Source organism: Delphinapterus leucas, chromosome 16 (genome assembly GCF_059928025.1).
Source record: "Delphinapterus leucas isolate spDelLeu-1000000601 "Yukka" chromosome 16, BTC_Dleu_Yukka2, whole genome shotgun sequence".
In the NCBI taxonomy this organism is placed as follows: domain Eukaryota; kingdom Metazoa; phylum Chordata; class Mammalia; order Artiodactyla; family Monodontidae; genus Delphinapterus; species Delphinapterus leucas.
The window spans coordinates 63503442-63521610 of NC_143144.1; the positions used below are offsets into that span (position 1 = coordinate 63503442).

The following is an 18169-nucleotide window of genomic DNA, read 5'->3' on the forward strand; positions in this document are numbered from 1 at the left end:
TAATGAATTCATTTCCTACCAAAACATGTTTCTTTGTTAAATTAGCATTTTGTTTATTAATAAATGTGTGTAATAGCTAGCTATAAATTTTATGAGTGAACCCCTTCCCAGACAGCAGGGCCTTTCACAATAGAAAATCTGTCTCATTCACTGCCATACTCCTGGTGCTTAAATAATACCCAATACATTATATGCACACAAGAAATACTTTCTGGATCAATCAATCAATAAATTAATTAAAGGTCAATAATTAGGGAAAATTTAAAGTACCCTTGTTTTACACTCAGTTGTTATAAATTTTTGTTTATTTAAACTTTTGCCTTTATTTATTTCTGCCGCTTACCACCCCTTCCAGTGTAGCCTCCAAAACGTACTCACACCTGTGCACATATTTAAGTGGGCAAGCGCATCAGATGTATGTAGTAATGCAAGTCATTTTAGATGATAACAAAGACTTCTCTGCTTTTAATCCTAAAATGACCTCTATTTTTCACTTGGACCCATTTATTATTTTTAAACACCATTAAATAAACAGTATACATTTTTAAAGCAAGTGTATACAGAGGTTTCTTTATAGAGATTCACTTGTGGTTTTTCCTTGGGGAACAAATAACTGAATGGATCGTCTTCCTCGGGTGACCCTGTCGTCATGATCAGAATGCTTAGACTCGAGGATTTCTCATTCAGCTACAGCTGCTGCCATAATTTTGGGGGGTTGGTTGAGGAAGCTTCAGCTGCTGAGATCTTTAGAAAATTTTACAAGTAATTATACAGGTTTTACTTATAATAAGTAAGTACATTCTTATTGTAAACACAAGAAAGACGTATATAATATAAAAAGCCAAGGCCCCACTTCCACTCTCGTTAAGTCCATTCCTTTCCCCCAAAGTAGTCATAGCTAATTTATAGAGATGTCCTTTAAAACTTTTTTTCCTATGCAGTTATGGCACAAACCTGTATGTATAAAGACATTGTTCTTTTTTGTCTTTTTCATAAATTGGGTTGTGCCATACATGTTGCTAAATAATTTTTTAAAAGGTCACAGAACAATGCACCTTGGGGAAATCAGCACACGATGCATATGTATCTACCTAATTCTTCTGTTCACAACATGGTGCTTTGTTATATGTGTACGTTTGTTTTTCTAAATGTTCTTTAATTCATGGACACTTAGCCAGTTTCTGGTTTTTCACTGCTATGAATAATGCCACAATGAACATTTTTGCCCTTGCCTCTTTGTGAAAATATATGAGTATTTCTCTAGAAAACGTCCCTTGAATTAGAGTTGCTGGTAAAAAGATATGTACATTTAAAATTCTGATAGATATTTCAAATTTGTTCCTTCAAAAATCTGTACCAGGAATAAAGACACAGATGTAGAGAATGGACTTGAGGACACGGGGAGGGGGAGGGGTAAGCTGGGACGAAGCGAGAGAGTGACATTGACGCTACCAGATGTGAGATAGCTAGCTAGTGGGAAGCAGCCGCATAGCACAGGGAGATCAGCTCAGTACTTTGTGATCATCTAGAGGAGTGGGATAGGGAGGGTGGGAGGGAGTCGCAAGAGGGAGGGGACATAGGGATATATGTATACATAGAGCTGATTCACTTTGTTATATAGCAGAAGGTAACACAACATTGTAAAGCAATTATACTCCAATAAAGATGTTAACAAAAATAAAATTAAAAAAATCTGTACCAATTTACTCTTTGGCTGGTAGGATATAAGATTAACTCTTTCCTCACTCCCTTTCCTGAACTAGATATTCCTTTTCTTAAAAAAATTATTACAAATTCTTTGGACAAGAAAATGCAGTCTCCTGGTTGTTTTACCCCAGGAAGTAGGGCTTTGTGGGCTGAGAGGTTTGATGGCCATTGCCCCTTGTGTCTAAGTGTCTCTCTGCCATCCCATTTCAGATGCTCACTACCTCACCTGCAGGATCCAGGAATGTGCTGAGACTACTCGGAGCGGGCCTTTTGCCCGCTCCATTGACATCAGTTCCCTGGTTGTCCAGGATGAATATATCTTCATCCAGGTGAGTCCAGATGTGCAGTCAATGGTAGAGGGAGGATGCGTGGGGGAAGTCAACTGCTGGCTGGGAGGATGAGGATGGCTCTCCAGAGGCTGTGAAGATGCGGAGCTGGGGTGCTGTCCCTCCTGTGCTTTCGGTACACGGTCCGCTGGGGAGATCCCAGACTTCTGGTGAAAGATGAAGATGTTATGGGTCCTTATTGTTTACAGGGAACTTTAGTGGCCCACTGAATCCTTCAGTTGAATTGTCCTTTTATTATACCAAAGGGGTCTTGAAATGACCAGGACTTAGGCTGGAGTTTGAGATTACTTAGAATCAAATCTCATTAGAGATGAGTAATTAGAGATAAGTAATTTATCAAAGCCACATTCTATTTCTGTCCAAAGTGACTTATCTAATGTGGGAATGAGAATCTCCAAGAAATTAAGCATCTCTAGGATCTTCTTTCTGTGAAAATTGAGGTCTCACTAAATCTTCCCCTCCCTTTCCAGTGCTGACCACCCCCTCAAATGTCCAAGCCCCAAATCCTTCACTCCAATAGCTCTGTGACTCCTAGAGAAACTGGGGGACTAATATTTTTAGGCAGGCAATGGAAGCCTCGTTTTAGATTTTGAGTTTCACTGAAAGGAGGTGCAAGATAGATCAAAAATGAGGGAAAACAAAAGAAGATGCTCCGTCGAGTGATGGACTTTGTGTGTGTGTGTGTGTGTGTGTGTGTGTGTGTGTGTGTGTGTGTGTGTGTGTATGTATGTTACTGAGCTACATCATACTTGCATTTGAGGGCAACCTTGATCCCCCTGTCCTCTGCCTTTCCACCCTTCTATGGTCTGTTGTTTTCCAGACTGCTTCCTATAGGAACCTTGAACTTCAGAATCTCCCTGAGTTTGCTCAGAGCTGAAAACACCTAAAGGGCTTTCTCGGCCTCACTCCTGGTCTTTTAGTCCAGATCAGCCCCATCTCCCCTATAAGACCTTCTCTGAACTTCCAATCTGGGTACGACTCTTCCTCTGAATCTTTGGAGCTCTTACTACCTGCTGTTCCTCTAGCCCATAGGCTATTAGGAATTGTTACTTAAGTCTTAGTGGATTTTTCTCCTTCTTTCCAAACTGTGTTTTACACTCTCTGAGAAGAGGGGCAATATTTTATACACACATTTTACCCTGAACCTTGGCCTTTGCAAATCAAGGGTGCTCGATGTCTACTTGTTTTATTGATTGACTATGCATGTAGCGGTCACTATTTTTTACAAATCAGTTGCGTGAATTTTTTTTTATTATTATTGGAGTATAATTGCTTTACAATGTTGTGTTAATTTCTGCTGTAGAACAAAGTGAATCAGCCATATGTATACATATATGAAGCCTCATGGATTTTTGAGCTCTACTATGATATAGGAAAAGTAGCCAGCCAGGCAAAAACGAGCTTGAAAGAGGGAGTGAAAGAGAGACCTTTGTGCTTATATAATCACTGTTTCTCAGCCAGAATTTCAGGATTTTTTTTCTAAATCTTAGCAGGTCATTGGTACTGCCATTTTCTTATTCATAAGTATTTATTGAACACATACAATGCAAAATATACAGTACTAGGCACTACACTTGGTGTTGCCCAGCTTTCTGCCTTTGACCTTCTAATCTTTGCCCTGCCCCCTCACCCTCTGGGAGATCTCATGATTTTGAGCATCTTCTCCATGTTCTGATGACTCTCAAGTCAATGTGCTGTGACCTCTATCATGTACGGTAGACCTACATATCTAACAGCCATCTCAATATCTTCACTTAGATATTCCACAGGTTAAATGTAATTGACATGTCCCCCATGAACTTGACACATTGGTGGCACTGCCCTCTACGAGGTCATTCAAGGTAGAAACCTGGAAGCCAGTCTATGTCATCAAATTAAATGAATCCACAGCCTCTGCTAATATCACCTTATTTCTCAAGTGTTTCCTTTCATTCCATTCCCATTGTTATGGCCCCAGTTTAAGGCTTTATTGTTGCTTTCTCTCTATTTAATGTTTTTAAGGTAGAAGCACAGGGATGACTTATGAATTTACCGATCTGATTGCCCTTTTCTTAATGCTAATCCTGCATAAAATGATGAACATAGCAGAACTGTTTCTGGGCAACATGACTTAGAATTTAAAATGTTCAATTTTCTTGTTTCCTTTTTCTTTGTATTGCATAAAGTTTTCCGTAACTGCAGGCAGAAGTCCAGAATTTTTTTCTAACTGTTCTGAAATACTCCTTTTTAAAAGAATTATTATGCTGGAAACCAATAGAAGTTTTTCTCTTTAATCAGCATCAAATTTTATTCTGTTTGAAAGAGATATGCATTCCCATTATTCAGTAAAGTTTTATTGATCCCCTACTACATTGCAGCCCCCTGTTTTAGGTGCTGGGGTTAAGCTATTGAACACAACAAAGTTCTTGCTTTTGTGGCATTTACATGCTAGTGGGAGACAGGAGAATATGTAGGTGATATGTATACATCCACACATACATAGATATGAAAGGTTGTGAAGGGTAGTGGTCAGTGACCTGTAGTTTGAAGCCTGATGGCCAGCATTTATTCCAACCTTGGTTTGCCACACTTAGCTGCATGACCTTGACCTAGGCCTCATTTGACTCATCTATAAAAAGAGGATAATTATAGTACCTACTTCATGGGTTGCTAGGAGGATTACATTTGTAATCCCGTAAAGCACCAAAACAATGTTCTGTAAATGTTGCTTTGTATCTTTTTATCTATCTTCTACTATCGTCTGTTTATCTGTCTACAAAGTATAGCAGGTGATGGCAGTGCTATGGATAAAAATAAATGAGGGGCCTTGAATGTTGGGTGTCTGTGGTTATTGCTATTTAGGATGACCTGGGAAGGCCTTGTTGGGTGATGACCAGGGAGAGAGTGACAGAAGTTCGTAGTCAGAGGGGAATGTGGAGCTAGGTCTGTTGTGCCCTGCACTTCCTTGTGCCCCTTATGCAGATGTGGGGTAGGCAGCTAGAAATTTGAGGCTGGGTTTAGAAGCAGGAATGGTGGGAAGGTAGGGGCTGGAGATATAAATGGGAAGGGTGTCTGCATATTGATATTTTTGAACTGCAGCATTGAAGTCACCGAGGGAGTAAGTGTAGCTAGAGAAGAGAAACCATCTAAAGACTGAGCCACAGGACACTCCAATATATAGAGTTCAGGGAGATGAGGGAGGTAGTAAATGACACTTGGAGAATATAGAGATTACATCAGGAAGGCACAGGGTGGTAGATCCTACAGGACCTTGAAGACTGTTTTAAGGATTTTTTTTTACTATGAAAGAGATGGGAAGCAGTTGAATAGCAATGCTCCAAAAAATGCAAAAGGCCAATACTCTTGAGAAAAACATTGAATTTCATTAATCATCAAATAAACACAGATTAAATGCTGTTATTTGCAACTATCAATTGGCTACAATAGAAATAAAATAAAGGATGTCAGTGGGTTGCAGGTAAACAACTACACATACTGTGGGTGCAAATATAAGTTGGTTGCCCATCAATATTGAATCAGAGTCTTTTCATTCTCATAGGTGAGTTTGAGGATTGACTGACTGATGTGACAAATATATCTTAGTTCTGACAGTGTATGCTTAGTTTTTAGTTTTAATTGCTTCTTTTTAAGAAAAAAATCATTATGTGGTCTGTTTTCCTTGCTTTCCTGCATATGTATTTGTTTGAGGATTTTGAATATTTGTTCTAACCAAGCTTTATGAATATAACTTTATACAACATAGGACATCTACTTTTGTATAATCTATGGATTTCCTCTTGTGACCAATTTTAAAATTAGTGCATTTCCATGCCTTTCTATTTCTTCCCCTCTCTCTTTAATTCCTCTACTACACAGTTTTGGTTGGTTATGTTATCTCTTAGTGTTTGCTTTCCTATAATTCTGTTAGTTTAAATATTTTATTAAGCTCTGCTGAAGACAAGTAGAAAAAAAAATAGCGTGTGTGTTTATGACCTCCTTCATTCTCCCTTCTATCCAACCCCAGTTTTGTTAATTAAATCATTTGGAGCATTTATATTCTGCTTGAAGCATCATTCCTGCATTTATTTTGATTTTAGTTTTAGGTAAATTTATTCAGTGGTCCTTTTACTATAGTTTTCCCATTTGTTTCTTGGTTGTCTGAAATTTGTCCTTTAGTAATGTCTTCAAGAAAGGTGAATTCCGGAATGTTGAAAATATGTTTGTTTATCCCCTTTATGCTTTAATATCATCTTTTTTTTTTTTTTTGCGGTACGCGGGCCTCTCACTGTTGTGGCCTCTCCCGTTGCGGAGCACAGGCTCTGGACGTGCAGGGTCAGCGGCCATGGCTCACGGGCCCAGCCACTCCGCGGCATGCGGGATCTTCCCGGATCGGGGCACGAACCCGTGTCCCCTGCATCGGCAGGCGGACTCTCAACCACTGTGCCACCAGGGAAGCCCTAATATCATCTTTTAAGGTATAAAAGATGTCATTTGCTTTCCATAAAAACTTTGCTCCCTTAACTTATTGAATGTTACTGTGTCTGGCTAGTCTCATATTTTCCCTTTTAGATGTCTTGATATATTTTCGCCCTTGATACATAAAGTCCTTTAAAAAATATATATATATATATATATATTCACACACACACACATATATTTGAATACTATTTACTTTATTAGTGTATGTTTTGTGGTCGTTAATACTATGTTGATTCTTTTCCATGGAATATGTCTCATTCAATTGGTTCAATTTCTTCTTCCTTTTTAATTTCTCAGAAGTTTCTGTGATATATATTTTGAAATGTATATTTTATTTATTGTATACGTTAGTTTTATTGTTTTGGCTCCCTTCCTTCAAGACAATTAGGATGTGTACAACAGGCAAGAAAGACAAAGGGGAGACATCTTTTTTTTCTTCTAGCATGTTTAACTCCCTGAGCAAAATGAAATTTATAAAAACAGTTTTACTCATACTGTCCTTGAATGAGTATGTAGCCGTGTCCAGGCTCCTCTTTGCCTTTTTTGCTGCTGTTGTTTTTAACTTTTTTCATGAGCTTTGCCAGCTTATATTTTATCTCTTTTTGTTGTCTCAACATATCTCCCCTGAGCTCTTGTATTTCTGCTTGACCTCTTCTTTTATAGAGGTGATGACATCATGTGGGTTATTTTTATTTGTAGCAGTGTGGTCACAATTTTTATTTAGTTCATGGAAACATTTTTTGTTCTATGTCTGCTCTTTGTTTTTCCTGTTCCTTTCTCTCTTTTATTTTGTTGTATTATTTTGTAACTCTTGTGCTGTTTTCTTCTCTCTTTATATTTTTCATCATTACTTATTTTTTAACGACATGAGCTCGTCTGGCTGAACTATTTGAGGAGGTTCATCTTGGGGATCAGGGCTCTGATCAAGGCTCTCTTTCAGCTTAACAAGAGTCCCCCTTTGTTCTCGGTGAGGTTCCATATAACTAAAGATTATTAGTCTGTTAGTGGATTCTTCTTATAAGGTAAAACTGCCTGAGCGGTGCTCTAGCAGCCATGCCTCTCCAGCTTCTCCTTGTCACCAGTGAATTCTGGAAACGCTCCCACTGCCGGTTCCTGAGCCACATTCCCTTGGTTCCAAATAATAGGCTGTTAGTTTTACTCCTTAGGAAATATCCTCTTTAGAGAACTCTATGTCTCTAGCTTGATCTAAGATTTGTAGCTGTAGGCATTTTTGCTCTGGTGCCTGTCTGTACCCTGTTTGTCCTTCACTGCCTTTGGCTTCCTTTCCACATTTAGTGTTTCAGGGTTATGTTTTCCTTAAGTATAGAATTTGCATTTTTCTTTCGTGTTTTTCTTGTTGCTCCAGGATGATTTATGAAAGGAAAAGGGGGGAAGCACCATTATTACTTGGCTATTTAAAACCATTTATAAACCCTTATCATGTATTTTCTGAAATGTTGCAATAACTTGCTAACTGATTTTCTTGCTCCCAGATCAGCATACCTCCAATCTGTTCACAACACTACCTCCAAAGTAATTTATTTAAAATAGAAATCAGTGTCCTTGCCTTCAGTGGCTTCTCGTCACCTATAGGTTAAAATCCAACTTCCTTAACATTGCCTACAAGCTCTTCTACTATCTGGATCCTACCTACTGCATCAGCCTCATGTGAATTCCTTTCCCACCACTGTTCCCCATATACCTTCCTTTTTATATTTTACCCTTCAATAAAAATAAACTATTTTAGTCTCGATGCATACACCATGTCGTTTTTGCACCATGTCATTTCTTGCCTAATATGCCTTTCTTGTACTCTCTTTTCTGGCTTGGAATGTTCCTTTATCAAATAAACTCATCCTTTAAGATTCAACTTAGACAGTGCCGCCTATAGGAAGTCTTCCCTGACATCCTCAGTCAATCAGGATTAGACCAAACTCCTTTGCTGGTTACTTATCCGTGTGTGTTATGCTTCACGAGCCAGGTCTGTAAACTTTAAGGGGACAGGACTATGTCTTATTCATCATAGTTTTTCCTGCACTTAGCATAATGACTGGAACTCAATAAAAGTTTGTTGAACTGAACTGAACTGAGAAGATAAGATGCGTCCTTATTCTCAGGGAGTGTAGTTAGTTATCTTTTTAAAGCAAGGGAGTCTTGTTTCTCCAACTAACAATATAAGACAATTTAGGGTAATTGGCAATTGCTCACTGTATAAGAAATTACCATATGTAGAATGTCTCTGCATTTTTATAGAACTGCTGTCCAGGAATTATCCATTATATTATTCAGTGTCCTTTTTATATTCATTCATTTAAATGTATTCAAATACATTCAGCCTAGTGGGGAACACAGACAACAAAGCAATTACAATGGAGTGTGATGAGAGCTGTATTTGTGGAAAACATGCATTGGTCTTGGATTGAGGAGGAAGGGCTCTTCACCCTGCCCTGGGAGGAGGGTCAGTACAAGTTTCCTGGCAGCAGGACTGTGAGTACCAGTTAGACAAGTGAAGGACAAAGGGCACTGCAGGCAGACGGGAAGACATAGGTAAAGTGAGGGAAGTGAGAGACCATGGTATGGGTTGGCCAAAAAGTTCGTTCAGGTTTTCTGTTCTGGAAAAGCCCGAAGGAACTTTTTGGCCAACCCAATATATCACAACCTCTATCTAAGGACAGCTGTAATTATGGGAGGGAGTGAAGTGGCTGGAAAGTAAATTAGAAAATTGTCCTGAAGAGGTAAACCTTGTCTATTTCCTTTAACTGAATACTGATAATTTTGTGTTTTCCTCTTTGCAGTTGCTAAAAAGCTCACAACTGATTGTTTGGGTCAATTTTAGCAGTTTCCCTGCATTAAGCTTTATGCTGTTCTTCTTCCTTTCTCCTATACCACTGGCCATTTTTGATGACTTGGCACCTTTCTTATATTTTTTTATATTTTTGCTTGATAATTGCCTTTTTTTTTTTTTTTTTTGCGGTACACGGGCCTCTCACTGCCGTGGCCTCTCCCGTTGCGGAGCACAGGCTCCGGACGCGCAGGCTCAGCGGCCATGGCTCACGGGCCCAGCCGCTCCGCGGCATGTGGAATCTTCCCGGACCGGGTCATGAACTCGTGTCCCCTGCATCGGCAGGCGGACTCTCAACCACTGCGCCACCGGGGAAGCCCGTTAATTGCCTTTTTTTAAAAAAAATTATTGGATGCCATCTCAAATACATTTCTGCAATCAGTGTGGGTCTTTTTTTTATTTTATTTTTTTGGAGAGTATGAGTTTTGAAAATTGAAGTGGGGATCAGTAAAGGCTTTATGGAAAAGGTAAGATTTGCACGCAGTGATGAATATCTACCTCTGAAGCAAGGAAAGAGCAAGGATTTTTCATTCTGTTCATGGAAATAAAGCTGCTTCAGAAGACTTTTGTGGGCTTCCCTGGTGGCGCAGTGGTTGAGAGTTCGCTTGCCAATGCAGGGGATGCGGGTTCGTGCCCTGGTCTGGGAAGATCCCACATGCCGCGGAGCGGCTAGACCCGTGAGCCGTGGCCGCTGAGCCTGCGCATCCGGAGCCTGTGCTCTGCAATGGGAGAGGCCACAGCAGTGAGAGGGCCGCGTACCGCAAAAAAAAAAAAAAAGAAGACTTTTGTAAGAGAAGAAAACCCTCAGACCAACAGTAGCTTCTCCTCCATTGTTTAAACCCACAGATTTGTATCTGAACAAGATATTAGGGCATCAGGGTAGGTTGTTTTCTTCCTACCCTGGCTAGAAGTCTGCCAAAGAATGGTTTTGGGAAAAGCTATAGCGCACCCGGGCTTGGGTCCAGCCCAGCCTTTGTGGGTGACGTCCCTGTGGAGAGTTGGACACCGAGGATTATGCTGCCACTGAAAGTCTTGCCATTTTTCCATAGTTTGACTTTCAAAGGGGAGACTTGCAAAAGCAGATTAATCACTTCTATGCCTACAATTTGAATAGCTAAATAACAGCAGGATGGGCATAAGGGGCTTTGGTGTGTTTGGTTTTTCATAATTTTAAGGGATTTACCACTTAAATTTCCTAACTTTTAAAAGTATTGATATCTTATATTTTGTTTTAGTGCTAGGAGGTAGAACTCTAAGGGAGAAAAAGACAAAACCTCGCAGAAAAGGAGACCAGTCTATCCCCTCACTCTTTGCTACCCTTTTGTGCCCGATGTTTTTCTTGGTGGCTCTTACATTGGCTCTTAGGGAACTTGTCTCAGATGCTAACAAAAATGGAAGAGAATGGGGGTTCAGGACCCTTAGCCCTCCTTAAAAAGTATAATTCTGCTTTTGTTTGCTCTGTGTATCAGCGTCCTTAATACTTTTATTTGACAAAAGGAATCTGCTGCTAAGAAAGGTTTGAAAACCACTGACATTTTTATAGCACTGCTGACTGCATAGGTCAAAGTCAGGCTTTTGTGTGTGTGGACAACTGAACCACTAGGAATTCGGATGACATCCAGGCTTATATCCTCTCTCTGCATATTTACAAATGAGGTGCATGTATTTAAGGCATAATTATTTACCCACAGTGAGTCATTATGTACAAACGTATATGCATTTGAGAATGCAGCTTAAATAACCAAGAACCTAGCTAACCTCTTCATAATGCGCTTCCCATGATATTAATTTTGCATAAAATATTCACCCTCTCCCATTTGTTCCTCTAAAGGAAAGCTTCCCAGGCCCAGTCATAATTTCCTTTTTCTGGGCGTGATGTTATTATTTTTTATCCTGTATCTTGTGTGGTAGGAGGGTCCATAGACTTATTCATGCAGCTCCTATAATTTAGACAGATCCCAAAAGTTCTGCCTCACCTTTTACTTTTTCATTGACAAAGAGGTAAAGGTAGCCATCTTGATGGTTTTGCTTAGGGAACCTAGTGTTTGATCTCCTGCTATTGGGGGTGCTGAGCTGGAGATGTACAGAAAACTGTGAAATGTGTTAATCTGTCAATGCCTTTTCTGTGCAGGAGGCCCAGGTCCTGGGGTATTGTAGTAAAATCAAAAGGAGCTAATTCTTCCCAAAAGAGCCCTTGTTTTAATGGGAAAGTGTCTGCCTGAAATGCCTCCGTTCCACATGGATAAAAGAGAAATCGGCTTTCTCCTGTAGGGGCAGAGGGAGAGAGAGATAAGTTGGTTTCTGTGTCCTGAGCCAAGATGGTTGGAAATCTTGTCTTTTCTCCTTATGGAGTAGCTTTTGTAGTGATTATTCTGGAGAATAGGTAGTTCAGCAGTGGTTAGCAGTAAAATCCCTTCAGTGATATGATTCATACCCTGGCTATGAGGGAGTGTGTTGAAGAAATAGGAGCAGAGCCCTAACAAGTTATCACAAGAGATTTGTATGTCTTTCCTGAGCTACATGAAGCCCGGTCCTTTCCTCTCTTCTGGCACAGGAGGTGGCGTTTAATGTGGTATGGTTTCAGTTTCACTGCGCATGCAATTGAATTAAAAAAAAAAAAAAAAAAGCAAGTATGATACTGACCTATCTTCAGGTATCTAAAGTATAAGAGAAAAAAACAGATCTATAATTAAGATCCGAATAAAGTACTCTGGAGGGGTGGACAAAGCAGAAAATTTGAAGGAGGGAAGAGGCCATCCCAACCTTGCCAGATACTTCTTCATATCCACAAGGAGATCAGTAACAGTGCAGAACCATCAGCTATGTAATGCCCCTTTTGACCCCTGGTGAAGTTGTGTAGAGAAGCCCCCTCTACAGCAAGGAAATCTGAGGGTGGAGCAATGCCATACATAAGAGTGGTTCTCAGATGATTCCAGTAGTATAATGAAACCAGTGGGTAGTTTAGATACAAGTTGCTGTTCGTTTTTAGGAGTTGTGTGTATAAACATAGAAAAATAGCACCATTGTACTATTTTTGTGCGTTGGGAGATGTTCTAGAAGTATTAGCAATTAGCAAGTACAAGTAATCAATTAACAGATATTTGTTGAGCCGCTAGAAATACTCCAGGTGCAATGGAGCATGTTAGAGATGGAAGACGTTGTCCCTGCTCTGAAGCAGTTTATGATCCGAGTAGCTAGTGGTCTGATGTGGGGAAAAGAACCCTGAACTCAGAGACCTGGGCTGTAATTAGGAACCTGCCCCCTGCCAGCCAGGGAACACTGGGCAATTCACTTGCATTCTTAATTTCCTGATCTTTGTAGAATGGAATCATGCTACTTGCTCTGCCTAAATTGGAAGGTTGTTGTGAGGATCAAGGGAGATACTACTAATGGCTTTGGAATGCTTTGAAACTACTAATGGCTTTGGAATGCTTTGAAAATTAGGAGCCCTATAAAATGCAAGAATCAAGAGACTAATCCACGTGCAAAACTCAGCCTCACTGTATTTTGTGTATGCACCTTCTCTTTGAAGGGTTTTTATAAGCCTATCACATAAAAGATTACTAAATCTTTCCCCCAAATTCATTCTTTAATTATTCATGGCTTCAAGTCATTTATCGACATATGTGCATAATAAAATCGTCCCACATGTCTTCCATAGTGTTGGTTATCAAAGAAACCAACTTTTAATGATACACATATCTGTGTATAGATAGCTGTAGATATCTTTCAAGACTCTTGAGTGCCTTCTTGTAGCATCTTGGTCCCCAGAGCCCTGGGTTTTGATACTTTAAGAGCCCGTTTTACGCACCTACATGAGAGGTAGAAGAGCCTCGATGATGTGGCTACTGTATCCCTAATAAATTGTTATCTTTCTGAAAGAAAAAAGCCCTGAGGCAGAAATTGAGTGTAATTATTAGAAGAAAAGCTATTTGGCAATATTTTAAATGATGTTAATTTGGCCTTAATGGGAGAGATTTTGAATGTTAAATAGCAATTTCATCATTAGGGGCACATTTACAACACAGGAGTTTAAAGAAAAATGAAAGAGTTTCAGAGATGATCTTCAAAAGAAATACAATAAAAACATCTTCAGGTGAATATCCTTGAAGCGCTTTCAAAATCTTAAGTGTTTTTAACAGGCAGCACTAATGGAAGGTCTTTATTTATTTATCTTTAATGTTCATCAGATTATAGTTCATTTATAAGTTGTGTTAGTTTCAGGTGCACAGCAAAGTGAATCAGTTATACATATACATATATCCACTCCTTTTTAGATGCGTTTCCCATATAGGCCATTACAGAGTACTGAGAAGAGTTCCCTTTGCTGTACAGCAGGTTCTTATTAGTTATGTATTTTATATATAGTAGTGTGTATATGTCAATCCTAGTCTCCCAAGTTATCCCTCTCCCTCCTCATCCCCTGGTAACCATAGATTTGTTTTCTACATTCGTGGCTCTACTTCTGTTGTGTAGATAAGTTCATTTGTACCCTTGTTTTTAGATTCCACACTAATGGAATCTTCAGCTCAAAGCAATATCATATGATATTTGTCTTTCTGTGTCTGACTTCACTCATGACGATCTCTAGGTGTATCCATGTTACTGCAAATGGCATTATTTTGTCCTTTGTTATGGCTGAGTAATATTCCATTGTATATATGTACCACATCTTCTTTATCCATTCCTCTGTCGATGGACATTTAGGTTGCTTCCATGTCCTGACTATTGTAAATAAACACTAATTATTAGAGAAATACAAATCAAAACTACAATGAGGTATCACCTCACACTGGTCAGAATGGCCATCATCAAACATGTACAAACGATAAATGCTGGAGAGGGTGTGGCTAAAAGGGAACCCTCCTACACTGTTGGTGGGACTATAAATTGGTATAGCCACTATGGAGAACAGTATGGAGGTTCCTTAAAAAACTAAAAATAGAGTTACCATATGATCTGGCAATCCCACTGCTGGGCATATATCTGGAGAAAACCATAATTTGAAAAGATACATGCACCCCAATATTCGTGGGAGGTATTTAAATAGCATGTAGCTGGGCTGTGTCTCTACACCTATAATGATATTAGTGGCTTGATGTAAAAGTTGTTAGTATTTGAAATACTTCCATGAATAAACACAAAATAGTGATCTGATCATGAAGTAATAATATTTAGTTGACCTTTGTGTTGAACATCTGTGTCCCATTTCCCATGCTTCTGGACTTGGGGAGGCTCACGATAGACCCCTCAGTCATTCTGGTGCGGATGCATACCTTGAATTTCAAGGCTGTTGAGATCCTCTGGGACAATTTGAGCAATAGGAGTCATGGGCCGGTGGATAAGGACTCCTCTTTTCCTGAGTCAGGAGGGCCTTCTGAGCCTTATCATCTTCATAGGGTCCCCAGTAGAACTGAGCCCCAGTTGCTTATAATAATGACCAGTTCAGTAATGCACCTTGGGATGGCTTTCCCTTCCTCCTTGTTTCCTGCTTCCTAGTTCCACCATTCCTGTTCCCTAGAAACATTTCTCAAAATTAAACAAACAAAACCTAAACAACCCCCCCCCCGAGAAAATAAACTACCTGCACAAAAGCCCTTGTCTCAGGCCTTCATTCTGGGGGGAACCCGACTCAAGACAAATTGGAAAGACTCTCTCTTTGAGTCCCTGCTATGCATCCAGGATTGTAGATAGGGTGGACTCTACAAGACAAATAGAAAGAATCACTCACACCCCTGGATAAAATTCCTCAATCCAAACACCCATTCCCAGGCCTTCTAACTTTTCAGGGACCTGGCTTATTGCTTATCCTTCTGTCCCCTCTGCCTTAAGCTTATTCATCCCTCTTTCCGACTTTCCATCAGTGTTTAAATATTTTAAAATATCTACCATCCTTAAATTAAAACAAAACAACAAAACTTTCTTTGAACCCCATACTCCTCTCTAGAAATGACCCATCTTTCATTCACGACCAAATTTCTTGAGAGCACTCTACCTTCATTATCCCATTTTCTCGTTTCCTTCTCTCTTTAACCCACTTGAGACTGACTTCTGCCTCTGCTACTTCCTTGAAATTACCTTTGCCAAGTTCATCAAAGATATCTTTGAATGGTGTCTCGACAACACCACTCAGTAATGATATTCATGGACCCGTCTGCAGCTTTGGAATCTCCTGACTGCTCCTTCCTCCTTGAAGCAGCCTCTCTCCTTCGCTCCTTGATAATGAGCAGTCCAGCTCCTCTCCCTACCTCTTCAGTCTCTTCTTCTTCCTCTTCTACGGAGGTACCTCTTCCTCTGCCCACCTTTTAAGTATTTTCTCTGAGAATTTAAAATATTCTCTCAGAGCCCTCACTGCATTCCTTTTCTCTGCTCACGTCCTGCCCTCTCTCTGATCAATCCTTCCTGTCTGTTCCTACAGCAGAACATCAGTTACAGACCAGATGCTGATGATTCCCCAGTGTCTCCTGCTGAGACAGAGTGACTCCTGGGAGGGGCTCTGTATTTACAGGGTGTCCATCAATCCTTTCAGCATAGCGATCTCTTCACTCTATTCAAAACTTTGCTGTGTCTATCTCTAATAAATGATTCCTGTTTGCTTCTTCCCAAGAGATCTGCTGAGGCTCCATGGAAGTTATAATGCTTGTTGCTTACTAGGCCAAAATAGCAAGGAGTGTTTCCCCTTAATCTCAGAGAATTGTTCTGTAATTAGCTACGTATTGGAACCTAAGTATTTGCCTTTCTGGTAGTACATGGATGGGTATGTCTGCTTTAGGGGTGTCAGTTTTGTTTTTTGTTTTTTTCTCATTTTGTGTATCGCCTCTGAGTAATTGGTAATAGCTGCATAGAAGACTGTGTTATCATGGTTCAGTAGGAAAGGCTGCTTTTGTTAATTAAGTGTCTCCATGGGCATGGTGGGCAGTAGTGGCATGTCTCCTGTGCAGTGCATCTTACAGGAAGAGTGGCACTCGTAGTGTTTCGTTATCCAGGGGCCTCATATTGTTAGATGCAGCTTGGGCGTTCTGGTCTAGAAGGTGGTTATGCTTTCCAGGGACCACAAACGTTTCTGTATTCAGCTCAAAGGCATGAGATCAGCCACACAACTTTCAAATCTCTTCCGCTGTTTGGAAATCTGCAAGTTCCTATTTCCAAAGCAGTGATTCTTCAGAATGTTCTTTCCACCTAGCCACCCCACCAATCTTTACCCACCCATCAGCAAATTGGAAGAATTGTTGTCTTTGTTGGAAAAGGACCTCACATTTATTAAGTGTCAAATTTATATCTGGCATGTGTGCATCTTACTATTTTTTTTATTCTACTTTATCTTCATAGGATCTCAGTGTGGTACATAGCATCATCTTTATTTTTCAAAGGGGGAAACTGAATTTCAGGACCTTTTAGAGAATCACCCTTTGTTGTATAGCTCAATAAATGTCAGCATGAGGAGGATCTGACCTCAGGGCTGCCTGGGTTCATAAAGGATGACGAAAGAAGACAGTGACCCATTTCTCATTCATTTCCCCAAGCTGAAGACCCTCACATTAGCACTGAATAGCTGGTGTTCCCAGAGCTTTTCCAGATGACTGTAAAAGTGAAAAAGGCAGATGCTCTCCCTGTCTTGGTAGATATTCGGGGCAAGAAAGCCTCACTGCACTCCTTGCTCAGTGAACTGTTTGTCAGGATCTGTTTCAGTTTTGTTTCAGATCAGAAGCTTTTGCTCAGTCATTAACCAAAGAAAGGCTTAATGGAATTCAGTACAATGTAATCATGCCCGCACCTCTGAGAGTTGTCCCTCAGATACACTAAGAGGATTATTCAACCACTCATCACTAAGGTGCCAAGGGGGGTGAGTGGCAGCATGGCTGATCATCATTACCATCCCCAGCTCCACTCTTCTCGAGTCTTCTGCACTTGCCTTACACCTCTCTGTGCTTGATCCAATTTCCATGATGTATTTCGGGGCATGGCATCTCTTGTGTCCCATTCCAGGATGCAGAAGAGCTGTTGCATCATGACCCGATCAGGTCTCCCTGTTATCATTCTCTTCCAAGTTCCAGCAAGTCCCCAACACCCACTCTGCTAAGCGCAGCTCCCAGGAGGATCCCTTTTCTGGGGCCTCCTATTAAAGATAATTGTATTGTTGTAAAAACAACAGTGCTGATAATGAAGGCAGTTGGGCTGTTGACTGAGAAGCAGACTATTACGTGCAGTTCTCTCCCCATTACCATTCTAACTAGAATATACATTTCAGAGGTTCAGCTTTTAAAATTTTTACTTGTTCTTCCTTTAACTGCATCACTAGCTAATGGGGTAAACAGACATTTTGGATTTCTGCAAGAAACTTTTGAAAGCCCTCATGGTCAGCCAGAATAAGGTCTTCTTGGAGATTAATAGTGGCAGAGCCATGGCTAATCAATCAAGTTGATTTGATTGAACACCTACTATATACCCTGGGCTGTCTGAGACAGAATTGTTGATTGGTTGATTCATTCATTCATTCATTCAACAATCATTTATTGAGCACTTAATATGCTCCTATTACTGTTCTTAATGAAAGGGATATAATGGTAGACAATACTGACAAAGTGTCTGTCCTCATTTTTTGTTCAGTTTAGATGTAGAGGTAGGACTGGATGGCCTGACAAGTCTCCATGAGTGATGCTCAAAGCACCTAAGATATGCGAGGCTTCTTTCCAGAGCGAGGGAGACCCATGAGGCATGATATGATCAGGACATTTCCTGGAGAAGGCAGGGCTCAAGCCAGTTCCCAAAGAAGGGAATTAACTTGAGGAGTCCAACTTCAGGACTAGCCAGTGCT

At 40.2% G+C, this 18169-nt stretch overlaps 1 protein-coding gene across 1 annotated transcript in view; it reads left to right on the forward strand.

The window, feature by feature from the left end:
• SORCS3 (sortilin related VPS10 domain containing receptor 3) overlaps positions 1-18169 on the forward strand; it is a 587799-nt gene that overhangs the window by 447272 nt on the left and 122358 nt on the right. The window contains exon 7 of the mRNA XM_022568819.3: positions 1918-2036. Within this exon, the coding sequence (XP_022424527.1) occupies positions 1918-2036 (119 nt within the window). The remainder of the gene's footprint in view (positions 1-1917; positions 2037-18169) is intronic.